This window comes from Corticium candelabrum, chromosome 1 (assembly GCF_963422355.1).
Source record: "Corticium candelabrum chromosome 1, ooCorCand1.1, whole genome shotgun sequence".
NCBI classification, from domain to species: Eukaryota; Metazoa; Porifera; class Homoscleromorpha; order Homosclerophorida; family Plakinidae; genus Corticium; species Corticium candelabrum.
In genome coordinates this window covers 16,355,014-16,379,132 of record NC_085085.1, presented here as the reverse complement: position 1 = coordinate 16,379,132, position 24,119 = coordinate 16,355,014, and the positions used below count along the sequence as shown (strand labels likewise).

The 24,119-nt window shown below is 38.9% G+C and overlaps 2 protein-coding genes across 5 annotated transcripts; both read right to left on the bottom strand.

Annotated features, from left to right (window-relative positions):
* Positions 1-848: 848 nt before the first annotated feature.
* Positions 849-8,754, bottom strand: LOC134182258 (poly(A)-specific ribonuclease PARN-like). Of its 3 annotated transcripts, XR_009970304.1 has the most exons (23): positions 8,665-8,754; positions 8,559-8,610; positions 8,415-8,488; positions 5,488-5,524; positions 5,355-5,430; positions 4,607-4,654; positions 4,478-4,551; positions 4,309-4,400; positions 4,166-4,251; positions 4,030-4,103; positions 3,905-3,965; positions 3,774-3,843; positions 3,564-3,649; positions 3,206-3,276; positions 3,070-3,137; positions 2,963-3,016; positions 2,636-2,678; positions 2,472-2,571; positions 1,765-1,851; positions 1,622-1,710; positions 1,465-1,560; positions 1,275-1,407; positions 849-1,020 (listed from the first exon to the last, which is right to left on the bottom strand). XR_009970304.1 is itself a non-coding variant. In XM_062649649.1 (22 exons), the coding sequence occupies exons 1-22, from the start codon at positions 8,741-8,743 to the stop codon at positions 1,344-1,346; spliced, it is 1,581 nt and encodes a 526-aa protein (XP_062505633.1). In that variant the 5' UTR covers positions 8,744-8,754; the 3' UTR covers positions 1,165-1,343. The 3 variants fall into 3 exon arrangements, 1 of the variants encoding a protein (XP_062505633.1); XM_062649649.1 differs by lacking the exon at positions 849-1,020 and having other exon boundaries at positions 1,165-1,407; XR_009970305.1 differs by lacking the exons at positions 849-1,020; positions 1,275-1,407; positions 1,465-1,560 and adding an exon at positions 2,363-2,407 and having other exon boundaries at positions 1,660-1,710.
* A 2,899-nt stretch (positions 8,755-11,653) lies between these two features.
* On the bottom strand, positions 11,654-23,763 carry LOC134187472 (CAP-Gly domain-containing linker protein 1-like). 2 transcript variants are annotated; one of them, XM_062655595.1, is made up of 38 exons: positions 23,014-23,763; positions 22,731-22,956; positions 22,635-22,676; positions 20,540-20,587; positions 20,372-20,472; positions 20,239-20,302; positions 19,971-20,060; positions 19,079-19,183; positions 18,727-19,017; positions 18,409-18,675; positions 18,214-18,271; positions 18,074-18,157; positions 17,952-18,019; positions 17,804-17,892; positions 17,062-17,143; positions 16,904-17,008; positions 16,570-16,839; positions 16,451-16,508; positions 16,232-16,383; positions 16,121-16,178; positions 15,888-15,971; positions 15,756-15,823; positions 15,610-15,698; positions 15,467-15,548; positions 15,138-15,407; positions 15,015-15,072; positions 14,806-14,957; positions 14,018-14,106; positions 13,879-13,960; positions 13,733-13,816; positions 13,285-13,671; positions 13,167-13,223; positions 12,960-13,104; positions 12,816-12,898; positions 12,228-12,343; positions 11,985-12,166; positions 11,888-11,925; positions 11,654-11,826 (listed from the first exon to the last, which is right to left on the bottom strand). In XM_062655595.1, the coding sequence occupies exons 1-38, from the start codon at positions 23,757-23,759 to the stop codon at positions 11,818-11,820; spliced, it is 5,079 nt and encodes a 1,692-aa protein (XP_062511579.1). In that variant the 5' UTR covers positions 23,760-23,763; the 3' UTR covers positions 11,654-11,817. The 2 variants fall into 2 exon arrangements, with proteins under 2 accessions (XP_062511579.1, XP_062511588.1); XM_062655604.1 differs by lacking the exon at positions 19,971-20,060.
* Between the last annotated feature and the right edge of the window lie 356 nt (positions 23,764-24,119).

Sequence of the window (24,119 nt, the reverse complement as noted above, 5' to 3'; positions counted from 1 at the left end):
ATAAGCCTATCAGGATTATGCCAGTACCATCTGCTCTCCATTGGAACCCCAAACTGACGACAAATGTCCCAGTGGATAACGACGGAGACCACCTGATTGTGTCGATCAGCGTAGCCCATCGGTGCGAAGGCACTACAGCCTACCACAATGTGGTCAACTATTTCCAGGCCTACACTACATAAGCGGCAAGTGGGACTGACATCTCGATGCAGAAAGTTGTGCTTATAATACCGAGTCCGAAGAGCTTGGTATTGAGCAGCAACAACCGGTCCCTCAGTTGCAGCAGGAAGATTCGATGACTTCAGTCATCTGTAGGTTTCATGTCCACAGGTAGCTTCTCAGTGAGACGGCGATACTGACCATGCATAGGTTTTCTGCTCCAGGACTGTACATGAAGAGAACTGCTGCACGTGCGGAAACGTTTCGCATCTGTCTGAGGTGCTTGCTCAAAGACACCATCAGACAGGATGGTCCCACTTCCATGCAGGCTCTGTGACTTGTTGTCCTTAGAGAGACTCCCCTGCAGCTGTGCAGTAAACTGACGGGCCATGCGTTGGATCGAATGCCAGGATCTCCTAGCATCACACTCCTGTACCATTTGCATGAAGAGATCAGAGCTGCTACAAAGGTAACAGTCCATCCCCACAATACAAGACTGATACGTCGACTCTATCTGTTGTAACCCTCAACCACCCTCGATGCATGGAGTGTACAGACGGCCAACGTCTGCTACAGGATGGTGGACACCGTGCACAGAGAGAAGTTTCCTGGTCTGTCGATCAAGCTGCTGCAGGTCTGTGGTCCTCCAATGAATGACACCATTATTATCTTTATGTTACGCCCGCCGAATAAATTTCAATGGTATTAATTCTGAAGACAAAATACACAGCATTTTAGGTCCATTTCAAATCTAATAACATGATTTGACTTCACTGTTTCGATATATGTACCAAAGGTGAACAAACAAACACAACAAGTAGCCAATAATGAAGTTTTACTGTCTTGCATAATTGCAGCATCCTAAACACATAGGATAGTATCCAGTGATTGTATTGCACATGCGTAATAATAATAATTTTTCTTGATCTGAGCCAAAAATTATGCAGGCAGCAACCAGAAACTAATATATTTCTTGGAGTGGCCTAATCAGATACACTCAGTAAATAATATAGAGACTATCTTGGGAACCGTCATAAAATCACAAATGAAAACACTTCCACATCAAAAAACTGTAATATTTAACATTTGTATAGCACGACCGTTAGTTAACTTACGTTGCCATATATGCCATGGTAAGTGTCACAAAGATAAGTCTCACAAACTTAATCTTCTCTGCTCTGCCATTATCTCAGTTTCACGTATTTGTAACCACTAGCAAGCAGAATGACACCCACAACACAAATCCAGCTGTCACAAGAACAATCAAAAAAAGTACAACCTACAACACTCTTTGCCATCAATTACCGAGCTGCTGACCGAACAAAAGGAGAATCAAAGAACCAGTATGGACGCATAATAAACACGTCACTGCCTTCAAAATCCTGTAGAAGCATGTCTCCACTACACAACAAAAAAGTATTGAGATAACCCGTAATAAGAGATACTGTATATCAAACCATACCATTTCTTACTGCCTGCAACAACTAGAGCTCGCTGTCTGTCCAACTGATGTGATTCAACTGCACCAAAGCCTGACAGAAGCTGAGCAAGCTACAACACACAAAATAGAGGACCACAGATCACATCTACAAAGAACATTCTTACCTGAGAAAAAGCAGAATCACTAACTCCTTGACGTGGACTAACATGAAGATAATATAAACAACGACTTTTGTCAAGTCCCTCAAGATTCTAAAAAGCAGAAACACTGCCAACTGACTCATAAGAAACCCCCACTTACATTGCATCTTGCTTCTGCTGGAATTGTTTAGAGCCTACTAATTTCATGGTCAGTCTGTTATTACACTTCTCTGCTCATCTGTCTGCCTGCTTGCCTGTCTGCCCATTAGTTTACAATGCATGTGGCACTTAGAACCATGGTTCCAATATTATATTATTAATATTATTAGTAATACTATTAATACTGTCCCTAAAACAACAACAAAAACAACAACAACAAATACAACAAAAACAAAAACAACACAACATGCAATAACCACACATACTACGACAGCCAAATCTGCTATGTGTAATAGTTAATAAGATAACAGCTGCTAAAGAAAATGAGAATGCACCGTCATTAGCCACCATAAAATTTCAGATCTTAAACAAATTTCCATTGTCAACAACAAGCCAGTTCCAAATCATCATCGAAACACATGAGTGTATAAAGTTTAAACTAGTATAAAAACTAGCTGGCTACCTGTTAGTCTGCTTCTCTGTTCTGTGTTTGTTGCTTTTCTCTTGTCTGTCAATACATGTGCCAGTTAGCTAGTTATTTTAGCATCTATTCTCAAATTAAAATAACTTACACAATACAATATAGCCGATCTTGGAATCCGTAATCGATTCTTGTATGGACTAGCCAACTGCAACAATCGTGAAAACTTTGCTTTCTGGACTTCATCAACTCTAAACCAATACAACAACTACACTTTCTTCAATCTTTGTCATATAAGAAATAGTTGCTGATAACCTGAAACCTGATGTCAATGCAAAACTGAGAACACGAACAAAAACTGCAAAAAACAGATCAAGGTAAAGTTACTGATCAATGTGCACTTATCCATTCACTGTATACAAAAACGTAATGACATGGTGTGCATGTGTGTGGATGTGTGGTGTGTGTGTGTGTGTGTGTGTGTGTGTGTGTGTGTGTGCGTGTGTGTGTGTGTGTGTGTGTGTGTGTGTGTGTGCGTGTGTGTGTGTGTGTGTGTGTGTGTGTGTGTGTCGTGTGGGCAACAAAGCAATAAACTCATCAAAAGAAATGTTAACCAACAACTACACATTAGCCAAATCTCACCACAGCCAGTCATATAAGCATCAAATCCTGCTTCATGCCAATGTCGATGCCCATCTGCATCAAAATCCACTGACAAAACACCAACATGATTGCTCAAATGACCATACCATAAATAGAAGACTTTGTGCAGTGCACAACTGCAGGTGCCATCAAACGTGACTGCAATGCTCTTGCACTAAGTAACATATCAACAGAACATACTATTCAAATACTTGGTAGACAAAGTTTGCTGAACTTATATACCTGCTGAGAGAAAAGAAGAGATCGGCTAATGAACTAAATGCAAGAAGTTCACGATCACCCCGTGCTACAAACTAATCAGCAGTTAACAAACAAGTATGAAACAAAATTAAACTTTAAATGTCATTTTTAAACGTCATGAATCAAACTAGCACTAAATCAACCATTGCACATTGCCTAGTACAACTCGTTATCTACACACAACATGAGAAAGTACTATCTGTCTGTTTGTTAGTAACTTGTCTGAAGTGCTCGTGTAAGTAAAGCCATAAACACACTCGATACAACATGGTCTATGTATTACAGGGAAAACTTGATTAAACAACATAATTCTTTGCAAAGAAAAAATATATATTAATACCTGTTTCATTTCATAACACAGCTGTTTTGTATCATATACAATTGGTAAAGCAGCATGCACAGTTGCTTTGAACTCCTCATAAGAATCTACACACAACAGTTTTCACCATACTCTCTTAATTAACTAGATTTCCGTATGTACAGACCACCCAATGTGTTGCACCAACCATAGACAACACATTCACACTTTCAAGTGGATCTCAAAAGTAACCTGGTAAGTCACAGATAAACTTGTCACATATGAAGAGTAGATCTAGAAGGACATTGTGACCAACAATTGGCTAGTTAACACAACAGTTCAGAACACTAAATCTGTAACCAAGTTAACTGCCCCAAATTTACCTTGCCAGACTGACACAAGTGCCTTACCACATGTGTAAAGCCAACCATCTCATCAACAATTCTACATAATCAAGCAGCACAAACTAACACTGCAGGTTTACAACTGATCAGCCAACTTAACTTACTGATCCCATGAAGCAACAGAAATATCATCTGGCAACACAGTCGAGTCATCAATAGGATCCAGACACTTAGCATACTGTGCAACAAAGCAAAAAATGTCACATCAAAAAGAAAGAACAAAGGTCCATGTATACTCACAAGTAGACCAGATATGTCTTTAAGAACGACTTTGTTAGGTGGAAGTAACTTATCCATAATAGACTGCATCCGTACCGTAAAACTAACTACAACACCACCACCTCATTAGAGTCTGAGTTATATTATTTATCAAAGTCATATACAGTGTTTTGCTTCCAACTGCAATTGATCACCACACTTCGCATTTCTCAACCACCCCACAATCTCACGAAACTTTTGTACTATTGCATCATCACTGAGTTATTCAATGACAAATTAACATAAATGTGTTGAAACAAATAGGTTTAAATCATCACAACACTGTGTGGTTACCTGCTTTCCAATGACGCTTCTCGAAGTGCTTTCTCTTGCTGATTATTCAAGTAACCAATTCCATTTTGAATCCACTGCACACAATACATACTAATAGAGAAACAAACACAAAAACCTGCCTGAACAAACCTTGTTAAAATTGAAGCCGTGCTGTCTAAGAAATGACAGACTGGAAACCTATAACAGCCAATTGTTCAATTGCCATAATACTATACAGTCTCAGTCAGCTATAACTCTTATAGCTAGTGTTGCAATTCATGTCGTCTAAACGTTGTTACACACTTACATAAGTTGTAGAAAATAATTGCAGACTACAGAAATGCAGTTTGTCACATTTGTATTTAAGTACTATATTTTTACTCATGGTGTCTTGTACGTAACGTGAACTTTAGATTGCTTTTACCTTTCATTAGAGTAAGTGAAACAAATGGGATAAACTAGCTTATTAAAGAATTCTGCTGAAATCAAAATCATACGTAAACTGACATTCAATTACATGTATAGATAAAATCAGCATCACCCTTTAGACGCTGCTCTCGTTGGTTAATGTTACACATGAATTCGGCAAAAGAGTCGTGTGATAACTACGTTCTTCTACATATACTGGACAGTAGCTAAGTATGTGTGTTTCTCGTGTTATTCACTGTAACTGAAATCTTTGGTATGTTGTGTAAATCCGTGCTATATCAATTGTTTTCTAGAGCAATGCTTAATTCCTTGCACATAAATCATTGTGGTCAACAGATGATTGACTATATGCCACCTTCCTTAAGTTAATTAACTCATTAATTCTTCCATCCTATTTTTCTTCTTCCACGCTGCCTGACTGTGTGCCTGTTCCTGTCTGTCTGCCTGGGTTTCATGTTATAATTCTCACTTGAATACCAAATCGAACATCTTCTGAGCCTGTATGATCAGGGAATAAGTAGAATGTATAAGTATGAGCAATGAATCTGCAAAATCAAGAAACACTTTTGACAAAACAAATTTAAAAACTACAAATTCGTTACTGGTTCTCATCTTTTTCTTTGACAAATATTGACAAGCCTGTAGAGCAAACATAGTAACAACATACATGTGCATACCACAAAGCACACAAACTCTCAAGACAGTAAAGGTAAATGTGGGCAAATGCAAGTGATTGTAACACGTACAGCAACACTATACCTGGCTACTGTGGTGCTAAAAAATTTGAGTTAAATCAAGTTGCCATATGCAACACTTCTAACTTAAAGTCACTCTTACTATGCGTGTATGGAACGTCCATAAAATTAAATCCAACAATAAAATTGAATTTCAATTTATTGAAATTTGCATCTATGGGACGTCTATTCAATTGTTAATTTAAAATTGACACTGTATGAAATTTATAGAATATCTCAGAAAAAAAGAAAAACAGCACAACTTGCTATTGCAATGTCAATTAATCAAACTTTAAAGCAACGAGTATTTGAAAAACAAAAACGTTTAAAGTATGTGTTCATTTTCATTTTGTTCTAAAATGAAAATTGAGAATAGGAGACGTCCTGTTGATTAGGTATAGGCACCTTGGCGGTTTTGTCTTGGCGCCTTAAAGCGGCCTTTGTACTGTATTTGCACTCATTAGGTACACTCTAGGTGACAATTGACAAGCAAACCGCTCAAATAACACGCTGATATTAGGGGCTTGGCTATAGTGACGGTTCAGAAGTCTAGCTTGGGTGTTAAATATTTCTTGCGTCTGACTGATATACTCACACAGAAACGTAAAACGAAGACATATTAGTATGGTTCTTTGTTTTTGTCTATCTACGTAATTTACGTCAAGCTTACAATTTATTCCTGCTAGTAAAAATTTCAAAGACAACTGGCTGATCAAATGTTGGCATCATTTGGTTTGGAAAGGAATGACTGCTGCAGCAGAAGGAAACGTGTGAGGATGGATTGAGTTGAGTTATAACCAGCTAGTGTGTGTGTGTGTGTGTGTGTGTGTGTGTGTGTGTGTGTGTGTGTGTGTGTGTGTGTGTGTGTGTATGTGTGTTACTGCAGTACAGTCAAAAATCTTTATAAGATGGTTAGGACAATTCAAGTCTGAATTGAAACCAGTGGATTCAATGTGATGAATCACATTCTTTAGCTGTTTATATTTGGCATATTGATAAATTTCAATATATTTGATGCTTGATTGCTACCTAGCACTGTCTTCTACTTCTATGAAATCAAATTTCTACTACCAAACTTTCTTGCTTGCATTACAGGAATCACAAACATGAAGAACTCTGTTGCTCATGTCATGGAATATGCAGGGAATTTACATTTAGAACAACACAAGGTAGTTGCCCATGGCATGCTACAATATTCATTACAATTTGATACAGGTACTTTAGATGTAATTAACTTAAAAAGTTCAACTGTTTAGCTGTCTGCTCATTCTAAGATTTCTGGTGGTATCATTAATGGTTTGTATCATGTATGTAAATTAAGTAGTTTTTATTAAATTATTCAATAACTGTTTCCTATGTATTCACTACATCATTATGTATGATGTACATGCTGACCACTCTCCGTGTCGAGTGGGAGAAAACGACTGCTGTTACATGTACAAGATGCAGATCATCTGTTACAAGTCAGAAATTCAGACTTGGTTCACTGTGTTTGAAATTTTAGTTCAAACATGACAACGAAAATTGTATTAAACTTGCACTTTAGGTAGATTGTTCATAATTATATATGGATATCAACTCATATGGAATAGTGACAAATATTTACCACTAAAATGCAATGTCAATTCGTTTCAAAGTACCACTCTAGTACAAGTAAAACTAATAACCAGGAATACTTTCGTCACTTCCGTTTTGTTTAACATAATACTAGCACAAGCTTGACTAGTCATGACTTCTCCTTCTGGTTAAATGCACGGCTTCACAAGGACTTGGCTTAGCTCAGAATCTTTCCGAATAACCGCGTTGTCTTGGATTTCTTTTCACTAGCACTTTACTGATTGCGGCGTGTGTCTCTCCCTCCTTTACCATTTGCTCAACCAAATCTTTAGCATCACTCAAAGCCATCACATATACATGCATGTACACGTGTACCCAGCGCAAATTAAATCCAACACTTCTCTAGACACCTAATTTTGGCAATTTATCTAATTACAGGACTGGTGTTACCAGCAAACCACTGATTGCCACCCTAATTAGCTAATGAATTAACTGAATTAGCAAATCAATTTTTCAATTGCAAACAAAAATGATTCCTGACAATGTGAATTCAATATTTAATTCCCGTTTTTCATTTTATTTAAGAAATTTATTTAGCAGTTATTGCAGACCATTTATTAGAATCCAATTTCCAAAACAAAATTGAAAATTGAATGGACGTTTCATACACTGAATCTCTTACAACTTACAATGCTTTGACAACAACTACTTTGTCCTCTGTAGAAATCTTGTCAGTAACAACTTTGGCAAAATACTCAAAAAACAAAGAAAAGACATAAATCACATTGCACAAACAAAAACATCTTGCAAAATTCTCAAACGTTGTACAAAAGTTCAACCTGGGAAACAACATGCAGGTAGGCCAAATGATGGTGACTCATTGTAGCATTGTCTGTTGCAAACTAGTATGAGCTGCTGCTGGCTTTAACACAAGACCAAAAACAAAGGTCAAGCAAAAAACGATATTGTGTGAAGGTAACAAAGCAAATACTAAACAAATGACTGATCTTCAGATACAAACATTAAGCTGCTACAAAATGTAGGTCTTTCTAGAACGCCCTAAAATGTAATTCTGACATTTTAAATTTCTGACTAAAATTATTAAAAATTATGTCTTTTAATAGTATATCTTGTCTCAAAAACTACATCTCCACAACCTCCACTAAGAATTAATGAATTATCTAAAATTAATTTCCCTTCAAACAAATTGCAAAAACCAAGTATTCTAGGTCACATACCAATTTGACACAAACTGAATTCCTTTGCAATGGCTTTCAACTTTCCGTAGCGCGAAGACCCGCCATCACGTAAACTGCAGTGATAGAACCAATAAATTTAGATATAAATTAAACGGAATCGAAATAGAACACAAAAATAGAAACCTAAAGTTGTTGGATGTCTGGAGAGAAATGCCGGTAAATTCTGCATCGATTGCTAAGAATAACGCGTAGGTTTCAACAAAATCTCGAAAAGCGTTATATCACCTACCTATGAACTTAGCTTCGTCTACTAGCTCTCTGATTTCCGGAAGCAAAGACGAAAAGTTCTCCTTTGTAACTTCGCACATTCCTTCAGCCACATCCGGGCACTACAAAACCTCCACGTGTACACAACTATTCTTGTCACGTTAGAATATAAATTTGCATTAGCAATTGGTTCATACATACGAATGTTATCAATTGTTTATTTTATTAACTAGTTGTACGGTATCCGTAGGCGCCTCGCGTTCGTGAGTATTACAGTAACACGTCCAACGGAGTTTTCAGACCGTCTACCGAAACGCCGAGTCCTAGCTAGACAATACGTATTTGTTGAAACCCTAGCTGTCATTACGTCTCTAGGCCTGGTATAAGTAGTCGTCGTTTTGCGATCGCGATCAAGACAATTGAAATGTACAGTCTAGGTATGCACTCAGTTCCGTTGTAACGACAGTGGTATGGTACTGACATAGAAATTGATATCAGCAAACAGTGACTATCAACAGTGTTAGATGCAGCACAGTGTAGTAAAGAATTGATCATACTGTAAGTACGTATACGGGACGTGTGAATAGTTGCCTGTAGGTGGCATTCGATTCCTGAATGTGTTTCTTGGTTGTCAAGTACACACAATGCCTAGCTACAATACAAAAGAATGGGGCGACGTAAGTTCATCAAGCGTTTTCGTCGCCGTTTGCTCACTTAAACGAATCGTTCTTAGACTCATTGTTGTATCCTAGCACAACCACTTATTAGTTAGCACAACCACTTATTAGTTAGCACAACCACTTATTAGTTAGCACAACCGACTACTGCCCTCCTAAGTCCCGCATCTCCTCTAATCCATATACCCGTATATGACATACCCGTATATGACATACCTGTATATAGCATACCCGTATATAACAAAAAATCCCCTTTCTACGTCCCCTCTGAGTATTGTATTGTACATAATAGTCCTTCAGATGTTGTGGTCTTTGTCTGTTCCTCATTGATCTTTTAGTTTCTACCTCTGGTTGTTCTCTTCTATCTTCTTCGTCCCTTTCCTCCCTAGCCCAAGGGCGCATGGGATCTGCCGCTCTTGCATCTGTGTTTTGATCAATTTCCCGTTTTGTCCCCACTAACACATCGACATGCCAACGCGATTTATCTTGTAATTGATATGAAAACTCTGCGAGTTTCTTCTGGACTTGTATTGGTTCTGACAACTTTAATTTGAGCTTGTGGCCTGTATGAGGTCATTTTACCCTAACCCGGTCTCCTGGTTGGAAAGATCTATATACCGCGGACCTATCGTTATCTGTATACATTTTTTTCCTTTGCTTGTTTTAGGTGAATCTGTTCCGTATCCTCTGATAAGAAGTACTATGTAATTTCTCTCCAGCAGTATTTGGGTTCAGCATTGATAACGGTTCCCGCATTTTCCTCCCTATCATCAACTCTGCTGGTGACTTCCCAGTTAAGGCATGGTTTGTTGCTCGATAAAAATTGAAAAGAATTGATTGAAGGGCCACCGTGACTGATGTTCCTTCAGCTAAATGTGTTACGTACCAATCCATGCTGCAACACTTGGTTGAACTGTTCAACTCCCCGTTCCCTTGTGGGTGGTAAAAATGAGGTCCGTGTGTGCTTGATGTTGTGTTGTTTCAAAAACTCTTGAAACCGGTAGGATGTCATTGCGGTCTATTATCAGTAATGATTTGTCTATGTGAACCCCATCTCACAAAAGTGTCCAAAGAAAAGCAATAACTGTCTCTGTGGTAACATCTTTACTTGTCTGAATTTCTGACCATTTCAAATGCATATCATGAACCACCGTGATAAATCGTTGACTATACGGTGCTGCCTGTATTTCCCCCAAAAAGTCAATTTGCAACTTATCCCAAGGTTGTTCCGGCCACTCTACCGGCTGTAAGGGAGCAGCTCGAGGTTTGACCAATTTCCCATTCATCACACATATATCACAATTCCTCACATATTTTTCAATTTGTTTGTCCAGACCTGGCCACCAAACTGAATCCCGACCCCTTTGTTTCATGCGTGTCATTCCAATGTGTCCTTCGTGCACCATCTTTAGAATTCTGTAACTTGTTTGGGATAACCAGTCTCTGTCCTCTGGCCAGACACTTACCCGTTGTACTCCAAACCAACAATTCATATTGTATATTGAAATATGGCTGCAATACTGGATCCGGTGACTTCCCAGGTCATCCTTCCTGCACATATTTTACCACATCTTGCAACACTTTGTCTTCCTCAGATTCTCTCTAATTCCTCTTGTGAAACTGTTTTGTCACTCACTGTAACTAACATCTGAATCATTTCACTGTCCTCAAACTGATCGACTGTCGGCTTCCTGGATGTAGAATGATCTTCTGGTAGCTTGACTCGAGATAAGAAATCCGCCACCTGATTGTATCTTCCTGGTCGATATTCAACAGTAAAGTCATATCTATACAGCCTATCTGCCCACCTATACAACCGCAATGGTCGATGACCAGAGCCATTAGCTGACAAAAGCGTAGTTAGTGCTTGATGATCTGTACGCAATATAAATTTTCGACCATATAAGTAGATGTGCCACCGTTCACATGCCCACATACACGCTAAGGCTTCACGTTCTCCCACAGCATATTTTTTCTCTGCTTCACTCAACGCCACACATAGTTTGTGAAGAAAGCCCAACAAACTACATGGTACACTAACAAATTGTCTGAAAAGATCAGCAAATGCTCACATGCACGCACACGCACACACACACACACACACACACACACACACACACACACACACACACACACACACACACACACACACACACACACACACACACACACACACAACAGGTGAGAATAATAATCATGTGTGATGCCTGAAGTTTACAATAATCATTCTTGCCAACTGTCGCACACATGCCAAGACAACATCTAAAAAGAATGATGCTTGTCACAAAATGCTTAGGCCAGCTACCACAACTCACGTAGCAAAACATCCTAGACTGTTCTCAACAAAATTCAATTCGTTATTTCACAACAGTATAAGCTATTCTTGTGTAATGAATATGCAAACTTATTACTGTCTGTAGATAAATATCAACCTACGCATCCTATTCTGTTAACGTCAGTGAATCAACTGCTAATTAAATCCTACCTAAACACTTGTATCAAAACGTCTACAAAACAAGAGTGTATTAGTACTAGGCTAAAACACATTTAAACAAGTTGCAAACATACCTCATTATCATTGCAATCTTCTGTCCAGTGACCAAATTCTACATGTAAACATGATCTGTCACAAATTCCAGACACACAACTGACTGTGTTCAGTTACCTTCACAATTGTCACAGTATGGTCTTTCCTCTCCTCGTTGTCCATGATGGCTAGATTCAATAGTATCCTCCATTGTTTGTTGAGGACAATCTTCAGTATCATGTTCATCAAATACATCACAGATATCACAGAACAGTCTTTCTGGAGGTGCAGACAACGAGAAATCATCACCAATGTCCTCCCTAAAACAGATTAATTAAAATTACATAAAACACACAACTAAGAGTGTTTGTCAGAAATCACATTAGCTGGAGGTCTGATTCATCTAGTACAATGCCTTGCTCCATGGCTATCAATCGTTTCTCTGCTATATTATTCTTACGTTGAAGATCAACAATTACAGTGTTAAGAAACTCAACCTGAAACAATTAGAACTCATATTAACTGTATCATCTGGTGACCATAAACAAACCAGTCAATGACATTACACAATGAAATAAAGACAGAGATAAGTGGCATATACATATTCATAGACATACTAAAAGACCTACAAATCCAGCTAGACTTCAAATATATAGTATGCAAAAAATGCAGATCAGAGCAAAGACAACAAGAGGAAAGAAGCAGACAAAGACAAATTTAGAAAGATGACTGACATTACAATAACAAATAAATAACATACCAGTATATGAGGAGAATAATAAACAGACAGACAAAAAACAAACAGACATAAATAATAAGTGCAACAGATGTATACAACACCACGCAAGTAAAAATTCAACTGGCTCATTAGCAGACAGGCAAGTGGCAGATTACACAGAACAGATAAACTAACTGACTCCATGTATCCAATCCAAATATCAAGTACATGCACACCAATAAAAGGTTCACCTGATTGTGAAGAGACTCATTTTCTATCTGTACTTCTGCCAGTTGCACTTTCATTTCCTCAACACGAGCAATAAGCATTTCATCTGACAATACACAAAGACCCATTTTCCTCTTGCACCAAGTCAACGAGCAAACTCACTAAACCTGCACCAGCCATGTTACTCATGTCCAAAAACGTCGCTGTCAAAGGCTTGGCTGCTGCATTCTCAGCATTTGCCAATGCATCACTCAACAAAGATATTCTGTTTTCAAAATCAGTCTGTTGTGATTCTAATGCAGTGATGGCCTCCTATTAACATGTCATATAAGCACATCTGCGAGCTAGCAAAAAACATGGACACGACAGCTTACCAGCCTCCCATCTGCCAGTTGTGTTGTCTGCTCTAGCTCCTTAGTTAGTTCGCTAATCTAAAACCAGTCATTTACGAGTCACCGTTGATATATCTGATGTGTAAGGAAAGCCCATTACCTGTTCAACCAGTATACCACATTCCTCCTCCTTTGATTTCACATCTCCAATCAAACTCTCTTTGGCAGCTGTTAGTGTTCTGATCATTTCTCCAAATGCACTACTGTCACTCATGACCTTATCCCGCTCTCTAGCAACAGCATCTCTCTCTAACACCAATGCCTCACATTTCTCTACTGCCTCCTGTTTCTCTTGCAAGGACTGTCTCAATTCTCCAAGAGTACTTTCCTTTATTCTTTCTGCCTCGTTCTTCTCTTGTTGAACTCTTACACTCTCCTCAGTAGCAGATGCACGTTGCTGCTGCAAGACTAACATGCCAGTCTTTGTTTCCTCAAAAACAGACCTCACTTTAGCAAGTTCCTCTTGTGTTTTCTGAAGTTCAATTACCTGTGTAAAGCCAAACTACACACATCCAATTACACAGGCAAGAAAAACACTTCAAACCCACCCTAGATTGAAGCTGTTCATCAAGCAGCATGACATCATTATCACACTTTTTCTTCATGCTTTCCAGGCCTTTAGTGTTTAAGTCCTACAAACATTCACAATCACAACATGCACCTTTCTGCTATGTGCACCTCAAGACTGACATACTTTCACTGACTCAACTTCAGCCTGCAGATTATCCACTTTTTGCTGAAGGTCAGCACTGGCTTGCCTCACTGTTGTCAAAATGCTGCAACATATCAAGTCAACGAAGTACTAAGTAATATATTTGTAACTACTATCATACCTTTCCTTCTCTTGTAACTCACTTTGTAGTGCCATCACATTACTACTTACTAATTCTGCCTTTCTAATGTTGTCACTCAATTCACTCTCCTAACATTACAAAATTAGAGCAACCACAATGTGACAAGCCAAACACAATAACTAATAACCCACTTACACGAGCACGCATAGTGAGCCGAGCTGAGCTGTGCCAGACCGTGCCAGCCAGCATTCTAGCCCGCGTTTACATGACACACTCTGTAAGCAAGCCAGTGCTTTCATAATGGGCGTGTCATTAACGTGCGTTAGTTACTTGAGATTGACATAGTTCAAGTTTGCTCACGTTTGCAATGGACAGAAGCCAAGCTGCTCGCATTTTTCTCGATGGCTTTACACCAGTCATATCAAGAAATGCGTAGGACATATACGAGACGTCGTTCTATTCATAAGAGACGTATAGGTCTATCACCAGGCAACTGTTGCAGCAACAAAGTTCAAATCTTTTCTTTCTTGTACATCTTGGTCGCTCCACAATCGGACAAGACACAGAGTCTCTGTCTTGCTCCCCGCCATTTGTACCAAATGAGCATGCGCGGCTCGTTTTCCAGCACGCTATGCATTTACACGATGTACTAGAACCTAGCCAGCCCAGGCTGGCCCAAGCTGGCCCGACTAGAAATACCGATCCGAGCTGGCACAGCTTGGTCCACATTTACACGTACCGTAGAAACCAAGCCAGCAGGGGCTGGCCCGCTTACAAGTACTCGTGTAAATAGGGTATAAGAATATGACAAAAATCTATCAACATACCAACTGTTTCTTGTCTTCTTCAATGTCAGCTACATGCTTTATTTGGCGTTTCACCTCCTCCTCAAGCCTATTTACAGCCTCTTCCAATGTAGCAGTTTTCTCAATCAATTCTGCTTTGGTTTTTATAGCATCTTCAAGCTCTTGTGTCACCTCTAAACAAACAAACTACCAAACAGTAGATTCATTGATAAACTCTGATATCAACATACCATTTAGTTTCTTAGCAGACAACTGCCACTCTTTGTCTGTAGCCTGCAGTTGCTGACTCTATACAATTGACTTCTAACTGCAGTTCCTCACAGCACAAACCACATTCTAGCACAAAGTCGAACCTTCTCATCTAGTTTCTGTTCAAGCTCTTGAGTCATCTTAAAGCTAGAATCTTTTTCTGCTTGCAAGGACAATTGAGCTGCTTGTTCTTTATCCAACAAAGCCTGTACTTTTCTAAGATTTTCTTCTAAATGACTTTGATGTTCAGTTAGAGTTTGTATCTGTTGTTGGGCAGATTCAGCTTCTCCTTTGACTGAATCAGACAATGTAGATTTCAACCTCAAATCAGATTCTAATGTCCTGCTTCTTTCTTGCTCTGCTGTGATTTCAACCTTTTTGTTCCAAATCAAGTAAGTGACATCACAGATACATAAATAAAAAAGCTGCAAACCTTTGCTGCAGTAAGCTGTTTTTCTACTGATTCTAACTTGCTTTGTGTTTCTCTACCACTGACCTGAAGTTTCTCTAATTCCCTGACATTGCAAATTCTGTTACTACAATCACAACTGACAATGGAGATAAAGAAATACTAACTGGCTTTTTTCTTTTACTTGTTCTTCCAAGTACACCATTCGCTTTGAGCTGTCACCAGATGTCCTTAAAAGCTCATTCATTTCCTGCTCCTGTTCAGAACAGTAACTCACTCATCAACCAACTTCAGTTTGTACCCAAGACCTTACTAATCGACCCTTGTCAGTACTCAAAAACTCTACAGAGTCTTGAGATGATTTAAGTTGCAGTGTAAGATCTAACACAAAAACAACATACAGCCGTATTAAGACACTATTCACTACATGTAGAAGTACACACACCTTCCACTTGCTTATTATATGATGTAATTTCAGTATTTAGTATTGCCACTTCTTCTGACTGAGCTGCTAACCTGGTTTCTACATCTAACCAAACAGTGCAAGACAAGTGAATGATATGATGAGACTAAAACTACACAAAGTGAACAAGTTCTGAGACAAATCATTACACTCCAACACAGGCCAGAATACAGCAAATGCATCAACTGATATGTTTATTCGATGCAATTGCTAACCTTTTAGACTGTTAGAATTGATATTGTATTGCTCCAGCAATTCATTCTTCTCTATTTCCTATCAATCCAAAATACAGCAGCAACATTCTCATGCACTACAATTAGACTCACTAGCTGACTATGTCTCCTATCTAGTTCAGCGTTCTTGCTGCGTTCCACTGCCACATCAGCTTCCTGTTCCTTCACAAGAGTCTGCAATTCTAAGACACGGCTTTCCAGTTCACTTCGACTGTCCTTCACACTCTGTAGACTGCATTCTGAATCTGTGTTGCAGCAACAGCAAATTTTGTTCAAAATTGTGTTCAAGCAAATATCCATAATCAAACATGCCTTTCAACTGAGTTCCAGCCAATTGTATCTCTGCTTCCTTTTCGATTAGCTCATTACACTTCAATGACAATACGTTGTGGATCAAGCAACCATTGACGTATTAATAATAATGACTGAACCTTCTTCGCAAGCTCCGTTCTGAGTTCTGTCTCTGTAGCTGCTCTTGACTCTGTCTCAGTACGAGCAAATGACACAGCTATTTCATGATCTCTAACTAAATGCTCAAGATCTTGAAGCCTTGACTTCATTTTTGACTCATTTTCAGTCAGTTCTGCAATTCTTTGATTTGCTGAAGCAAGCTCACTAGCAGTTGTCAATCCTGCAGATTTTGTTTCTTCAAGCTCAGACTGAGCCACTTTCAAAAGAAGCCCCTCACGTTCAGTTTCCTCCTTACCAGTAAAATGGGTAAACACTTTATTTTCAAGCTTGCATTTAGTAAGTAGAATGGCTAACCTGAGCAGCCTTCAGTTGACTGACAAGCTCCTCTTTTGACTGACTCTCGCTGTCAATTCGTATATTAAGATCAGCAACTGTTGCTTGTGCACTGTTGTACTGATCCTGCAAACAACTTCTGTTGTGAAAGATGCAGACAACTAACTGTTGTTTGATACCTTTACTAAACCCAACTCTTTCTCAGCTGTATGCAGCTTGCCTTCACAGTCTGCCATGGCATTCCTCATTTCATCTAATTTCCTTTGACAATAAGCATTTCATATAAATATTCATGTACATACTCGATTAATGGTTTGACAAATTACATGCACACACGCATTCACGCATGCATGCACACACACATTCACGCATGCATGCACACACACACACACACACACACACACACACACACACACACACACACACACACACACACACACACACACACACACACACACACACACACACACACAAATCAAATACAAAAAGGTTGACAACAATAAATTAAGTAAAACGTTCGTGATTATCTACTTGCGTAATCACCAAATGTGTTGTAAATAAATAAAGCAGCCCCACTTAATACAAGAAAAACACTGCATGAATTTACCACACGTGCATTTGTGTAAGGCACCAACCAAAAAGATGTTGCAGTCCCACTTCTAATACATGAAGATTTTGAATGTCTACATTAATAGCTCTGCCTCTAATTTCAGAATTCATGAATGTGTATATAAACCAAGAATTTACATCACAATTTGTGCCTAAGTTTCAGTATCATGTATGTGTTCTTGTGTAATGTCTCTGCCTGTCATTTCAGATCTTTTACAAAACAATGGATAACAAAATCAAAGTACACCTATCCCTCATTCCCATAATTACAACGGTAACAAGAGTCTTTCTGTAAAATTAAGTTAAGCATACCTGTTTCTCTCCTTTAATTCACTGTCTAACAATGCTACTTGTCCTGAGCTACTGTCGGATGACTTCAACAGCTCACTGATTCTTGTCTCCTACAACAAAACAAATGCAGTACACTGACAATATCTGCTGATCGAATTACTGTGTTTACAAGATTAGTCTTGTCTTCTGTGTAACGTTCATTCTTTTCCTGGCTTAACTTCAGTTCCAGCTGTGCATCTAGCACACCCGTCAGCTCAATACACAGATTTTAAGTCACAACTGATGACCAACCTTCTAAAGTCTTAGTCAAAGAATCAACATCTTCTTGTAATCTGCATGTTCTTTCATTCTCAAACACTAACTTAGACTGACTTTCTGAATAACAACACAACAGTCAGTACCGATCTCATTAACACTGCCTTTATTATTACCTTTCAGTTCTAATTCCACACTGCCACACCTATCTGTAGCACTGTCCTTCTCTTGGCGCTACAGAAACATGAAAATTACTTTTCCCACAATCCGAATCCACTGACAAAATGGTCATTTCAAACTGTACAGCCAAGGATTTTGTGTTCAATTTCTGCCATTAGTTTATACTTCTACTTGTTTACTTTCAAACTCACCAGCATATCTACTGATTTCCTCAGTTCCTCAGCTTCTGACTTTTCTGCATCCAATCGAGATCTTATCTCCACAATCTCTTCTTTGGTTGCTGTCAGCTCCTCACTACTGTGAACAGCTACAGATAACTGTTGTTTCAATTGTTCTTGACTTGCTACTTCTTTTGTCAACTCATCAATGCGCTGAAGCTGCAAAGTGATACACACATCTTTGGCAACAATATCTGCACGAAGCTGATTCAACACCTGTTGATCAGTTGCCACAGATCCCTGTAAAATAATACGTTAACAACAACAAACAAATAAAAAAGTATAACTAACAGTTGCTGCTTCAAGCTGACTGTTAGTCTCTTTCAACTGATGTTGCAACATGCTGACTTCATCTTTCATCTCCTTGGCTGCTAATGTTTGCTTTGCCAACTCTTGATTCATCATCTCAACAGATACTTTCAAGTCAGCCAGTTCAAGATCTTTCGCTTCAAGTGCATTAGTTTGAGTTTGTCTCTCTTCTTGCAGCAATTCTTCAAGACGTGTAACCTCAGACTTTAAGACTGTATCCTGTACCCTGGCTTCAAGATCAGTAATCACATTATGCTGTGAAGCAATCTCACTCTGTCACCAACAACAGTATGCAATAGCCACACACCTGTTAACAAATACAGACACAACATACTCTAGCTTTAGCCAATTCTTGCTCAGCACGAGTTGATGCTGCGATAGCCTGCTGAAGATCAATTTCTAATTTTCTGATAGTTTTGGCTGATAGCTGTTGCTGAGCCTGATCACAAATTACCCAACAATTATAAAAACATAACATAAATCACACATAAAGAGCTCCATAAATTAACATCAACATTATTGGTACACTGTATGTGCTGAACATGACCTGCACTCTATTTAACCCTAACACAAAATACTGTAAAGTACAGCAAAGCAAACCTTGATGATCCTGGAGATTTCAATTAAAAACAAAGTGACTCATTCCAAACTCATGTAATATAAAGAGCCGTGATCTTACAACAATTACACAACAAACACTTAAAAATTCACCATTACTATAATGCTACTCAACCCCAGCTAACATCTCCTCAGTTAATTGATTCTCCATGTCCGTTAGCTTAGTGCTATGCACATTCAAAAAGTTCTACCAGCTTTCCCTTGATCCTAATTGTAGCATATACCAGCAATCACTGCTTACTAATTAGCATTAACAAAGTCCAGAGCTTAAAATGACATCTAACTGTAAGTCCACATGATGCACTGCACATCAAAAAGCTAAGCTACAGAAACACAGTTTAGAGACTAATTTAGAAATTATTAGAGAATCCCTGTACATGCCGTCAGAGCATCTGTAGAGCACAATATATTTACTATATGTGTATAAAGTAAACAATGCTGTGCAGATCTTCATAATTACACCATTATTCACATTAGCAGCTGTTCTGCATCCACAGCATGACAAAACATGGTAATTCATCCAACTCCCATTCACTAACTGCTATGAAGATACTAAAGATTCTTGACTACATATCATTATTCAGTAACCTCTACTTGGCAGTCAATACCTCTGAATGTTCAAGTTCACATTTTAGTTGTTCAGCGTGTTGTTTAATTTCACTCACTTCAGAGTCAAGCAATATCATAGGTGGAGTAGCCTGGAAAAATAATGTTTAGTAGTGTTAGTATCATTAGTCTTTTAAGCCATTCACATTAGCACAAACTGGCCCCACATTAGTGCATCAATTCAACCATGTTCTACAGTTAGTGCACCAAACCATCACTGCTCTACACTAAAATAAATTCACATAGTAAAGTTAAACTTCGTAAGCTTACCTCCTCGTGTTCCACTCTGGTTACGTTTTCTTCTTCAAGTCTAAATTGGAGATCTTCACTATTTCTGCAACACGAAGTCATTTACAACAACGCAATGTCTGAAGATGTTATTTACAAAAATAGGGACAAAAACCTCTTCTCTAACTCCAGTTGGTGCTGCAGTAGAGCTCGCTGTTCCTCAGCATACTTTAACTGAGACTGTAACTCCACAAGCACACTCTTATTATCTGAATCCTAACGGACAAAGTTAGATGTAATAAGACATGCAACAATGATGCCGCATTAAATGATTTACACTTACTACAGCTTTATCAGCTTTCCCAGATGTCAAAGGGTTTTCGCCTTCAACCTACAAAATGTCACAATAATTACATGTAAGGCCGCAACAAAAAAATTGTCTGATTGGGGTAACATGCAGCGGAAAAAGACAGGCGGGCGGATTTTTTTTTATTTTTTTTTATTTTTTTGATATCTATGATATGGTTTTACCATCGACGTTTGACACGTATCGATGCTTAAACTCGGCATGGAGCTGCACCTCATCATCTAGCTCCGTGTCTTGTTTGGAGGAAGTGTCTGTGGTCGCAGTTCGCACGCTATGTACATCGTCCACCCTATCACCTAATCCAACCTCCTGCAATACCTCACAAAGTCTACAGTTCCCAGACACACAAAGAATCTTGCCATCTCTCAAAACGCGTGCTCGCTCGGACACGGATACGCACAGAGTAACAGAAGACATTTCATTTCTCGGTATGCGCATGCGCAAAAAAATTACCAGCGGCCCTCCAAACACGGGTGGGCGGGTTACCCCAAGCTGACAATTTTTCGGTGCGGCCTAATACATAAAAAATTAATCGGAATGTGCAAATATAGTAAAGCCTTCAGGAGACATCAACATAATCCAAAATGCAAGCAAATATGACATTAAACAATATGGCACAAATCATTAACCAAGGAAGAAACAGGTAACTCAAGATAAGCTTGAAATAGCAAACATGTGATGAAGGCATCTTGCTCATATTCATCCTGAACTCAATTTGTAAGCTTCCAATTTCTATACTTACAGTAAAATACATTCACTGCAATAGATTTGATTTGATTTACTTTACAGTTAGCACTCATTAGTCTCACTGTACAACTATAATAACTGTGATATTGACACAGATGTCATATTATTAAACAACAGAATACATATGTTTAGAAGTTGTCAAATAGCTGAGTATATCAGACCCCATGTTTGCACTTGCATTCTATACTAAAAAATAAAATATGTGCCAATTCTAGACTAGAGGACACACTAAAACATTAAATAATTAAGCTTAGAGTGCATGCATCATTCACTTATGTTGGCACCAATACTCCACAATTTCGTCATCAATAAAACAAATCATCTGTTCAATATCCAAGTCAGCAGTGACATGATCATTTACTGACATCCACACCTCAAACAAAATAACTAGGCTAATTGAGATCCAGCTCCTCTGTATATTTATCAATCATATCTTTTCAATTTTTATCTGTTGTAGTTAACATCTCTAGCAATTCTTAAGAATGCTAACGTATCACCAACAGCTGGCAATTGTCTGTCTTGTTTGTTACTGATTTCCATGCAATTTTAAAAGTCTGATTAATATCAACATCCACAAATGTGTATTAATTAAATAAAGAAAACTTCTGTAAGCTCCTCAAACCGTGAAAGCCTTTTAACAATTAGCCATGTCAATAAATGCAGTAAATTACAAAACATATAAAATTCTTTCAAATACACGTACTATAACTCCATTTAGTTATTCTAATCTCATTTAGCATCCAGTTCATCTGATACATTGCCACTTCAATGATTAACTATTGTAGGCTCTCTTTAGCTGCTTTGAAGCTACTCTACTGTATTTCCCCACATTTTGCTTCATGCCGGTATACTCCAAAGTTGACCAGGGTGCTGGTATACTCCGGGGTTGACCGGCATGCAGCAAAATGCAGGGTCAGACAAAGTACACGCAGTTTCGTGGCAATGGTATGAGTTTTCTTCCACGTGCACGGTAATCATGTCTCTCCCCTGCCTCTCAAAAGTGCCATACGGCTTTGCCATCATAGAAATTTTGTGTGTGGATGTTAATATCTATCGTCTCACCTTCACCAGTATCACCCATCGTGTCAGCACTTATCTACCCTATACTGGCATGCCAGTTTAGTTACCAGACTGCCTCATGTAAGGTTTGGTAAACCCCACTTATACGAGCATGCAGCAAAATGCGGGATAATACAGTTACAACATTATCAAGCACTTCACTAAAATTAATTAATAATAGTGATGTTATGCAAAAAGCAATTACATTCTCACATACCAACACACTACACCACAACAAACTGAATAGTAACTACAAGACATGTACCTTCTGAGGTCCACCACTTGATTCTGATCTTACTATCACAGTCTATAATATAAGATTATAACACAAACAACTGTTTCTTAAATTTACAATAATCACCTCGTCTAGATCTAGGACACTTGCTACAGTCTTAGCTGTCATATGAGTTTTCATAGCAGACAGTTTAGATGCAGTATCTACTACAGCCGGAGCTGCAGTCTGTGATATAGATTTCTTTGTACCCGCAGTGACTGCATTTGATGAAATAGATGCAGCAGCCAATGCTATCTTCTGCACTTTACTAACAGGAGCAAACAATCCATACTTTGGTAAACACTGGAAATACCTGAAATAACATGTAATGGCTGAAAACCTGTTAGTCATCAATGAAACACATACCAACCGTTTCCCAGCCACTGCTCCATCGTTTTTACCCTGAGGTTCATCAAGTTGTACTCCAGCCCATATTCCTTGAGCGAAGTCAGTAGTGCCCTTATACCTGAGTGTGCCAGACTTTACTCCACTGACCAACACCTTATCACCAACTTCCAACAAAGAGACAGTCTCAGTCGAGGAAGACGAAGAAGCTCTAGGCATGCTGCTCGGTCGTTCCAATTTCTGGGCTTTAGCAAAAACACCGTGCAGCGGCTCACACGTAAAGTACCTCACTCCTCCAACACTGCCATCATTCTTGCCCTCTGGTCCCTTCAACTCAACACCAGCCCATTCTCCTTTGGCAAACTTTGTAGTGCCCAGGAAGCGAATTGTTCCTGATTTCGAGCCACTGACAATAACGTGGTCACCAACAGAAAAGTCATGCTCGACTACAGTCTGAACCACTGGTGTAGGACTAGGTTGTCGAGACGAAGGTCTTGATGAAGGTCTCGATGAAGGTTTAGGTGAGCTGCCGCTGGAAGCAGCGAGAACAGACGAAGTAGACTTTCCAGGAATCGTCTTGCTAGGCAAACCTAACTGACCAACAGGTCTGATGCTTGATGGCTTGGCTGCAGGTCCGCTAGCGCTACTAGTAGAAGTAGACGATGATAAGCTACTCGATGGAGGCCTCAGCTTTGAAGATGGCTGCTGCAAACCGGATGGACGAGGTAACCTGCCAGGTTGCCTGAGGCCTGAAGGCTTTTGTTGATTCATTTCTCCGTCGATTCAAAGGCACATCACGTGATCCAAACCTATTGCATATTATCCCGTATAATACATACTGATCAGTCTACACGTTTGCAGCACTGTACAGTACAGTACAACTAATTTTTGTCTCTTTACCTTATAACAGTCTCTCATATCATTTGAGAAAGAAGAAGATAAACAACTAGCAGCTCAGGACAGAGTGAGTTCTTCTAATTAGTTAGTTAGCGTGACTGCATGTTTAGTATGCGTAGATAATTATAAATAAAAGCAACAACAAAAATTTGAAAATCTGAGACTTTATATAAACTCGTTCCTGACAGCAGCTAGCGTTGTCTCCGCTAGTCTTGGTTATCAGCGGAGCAAACA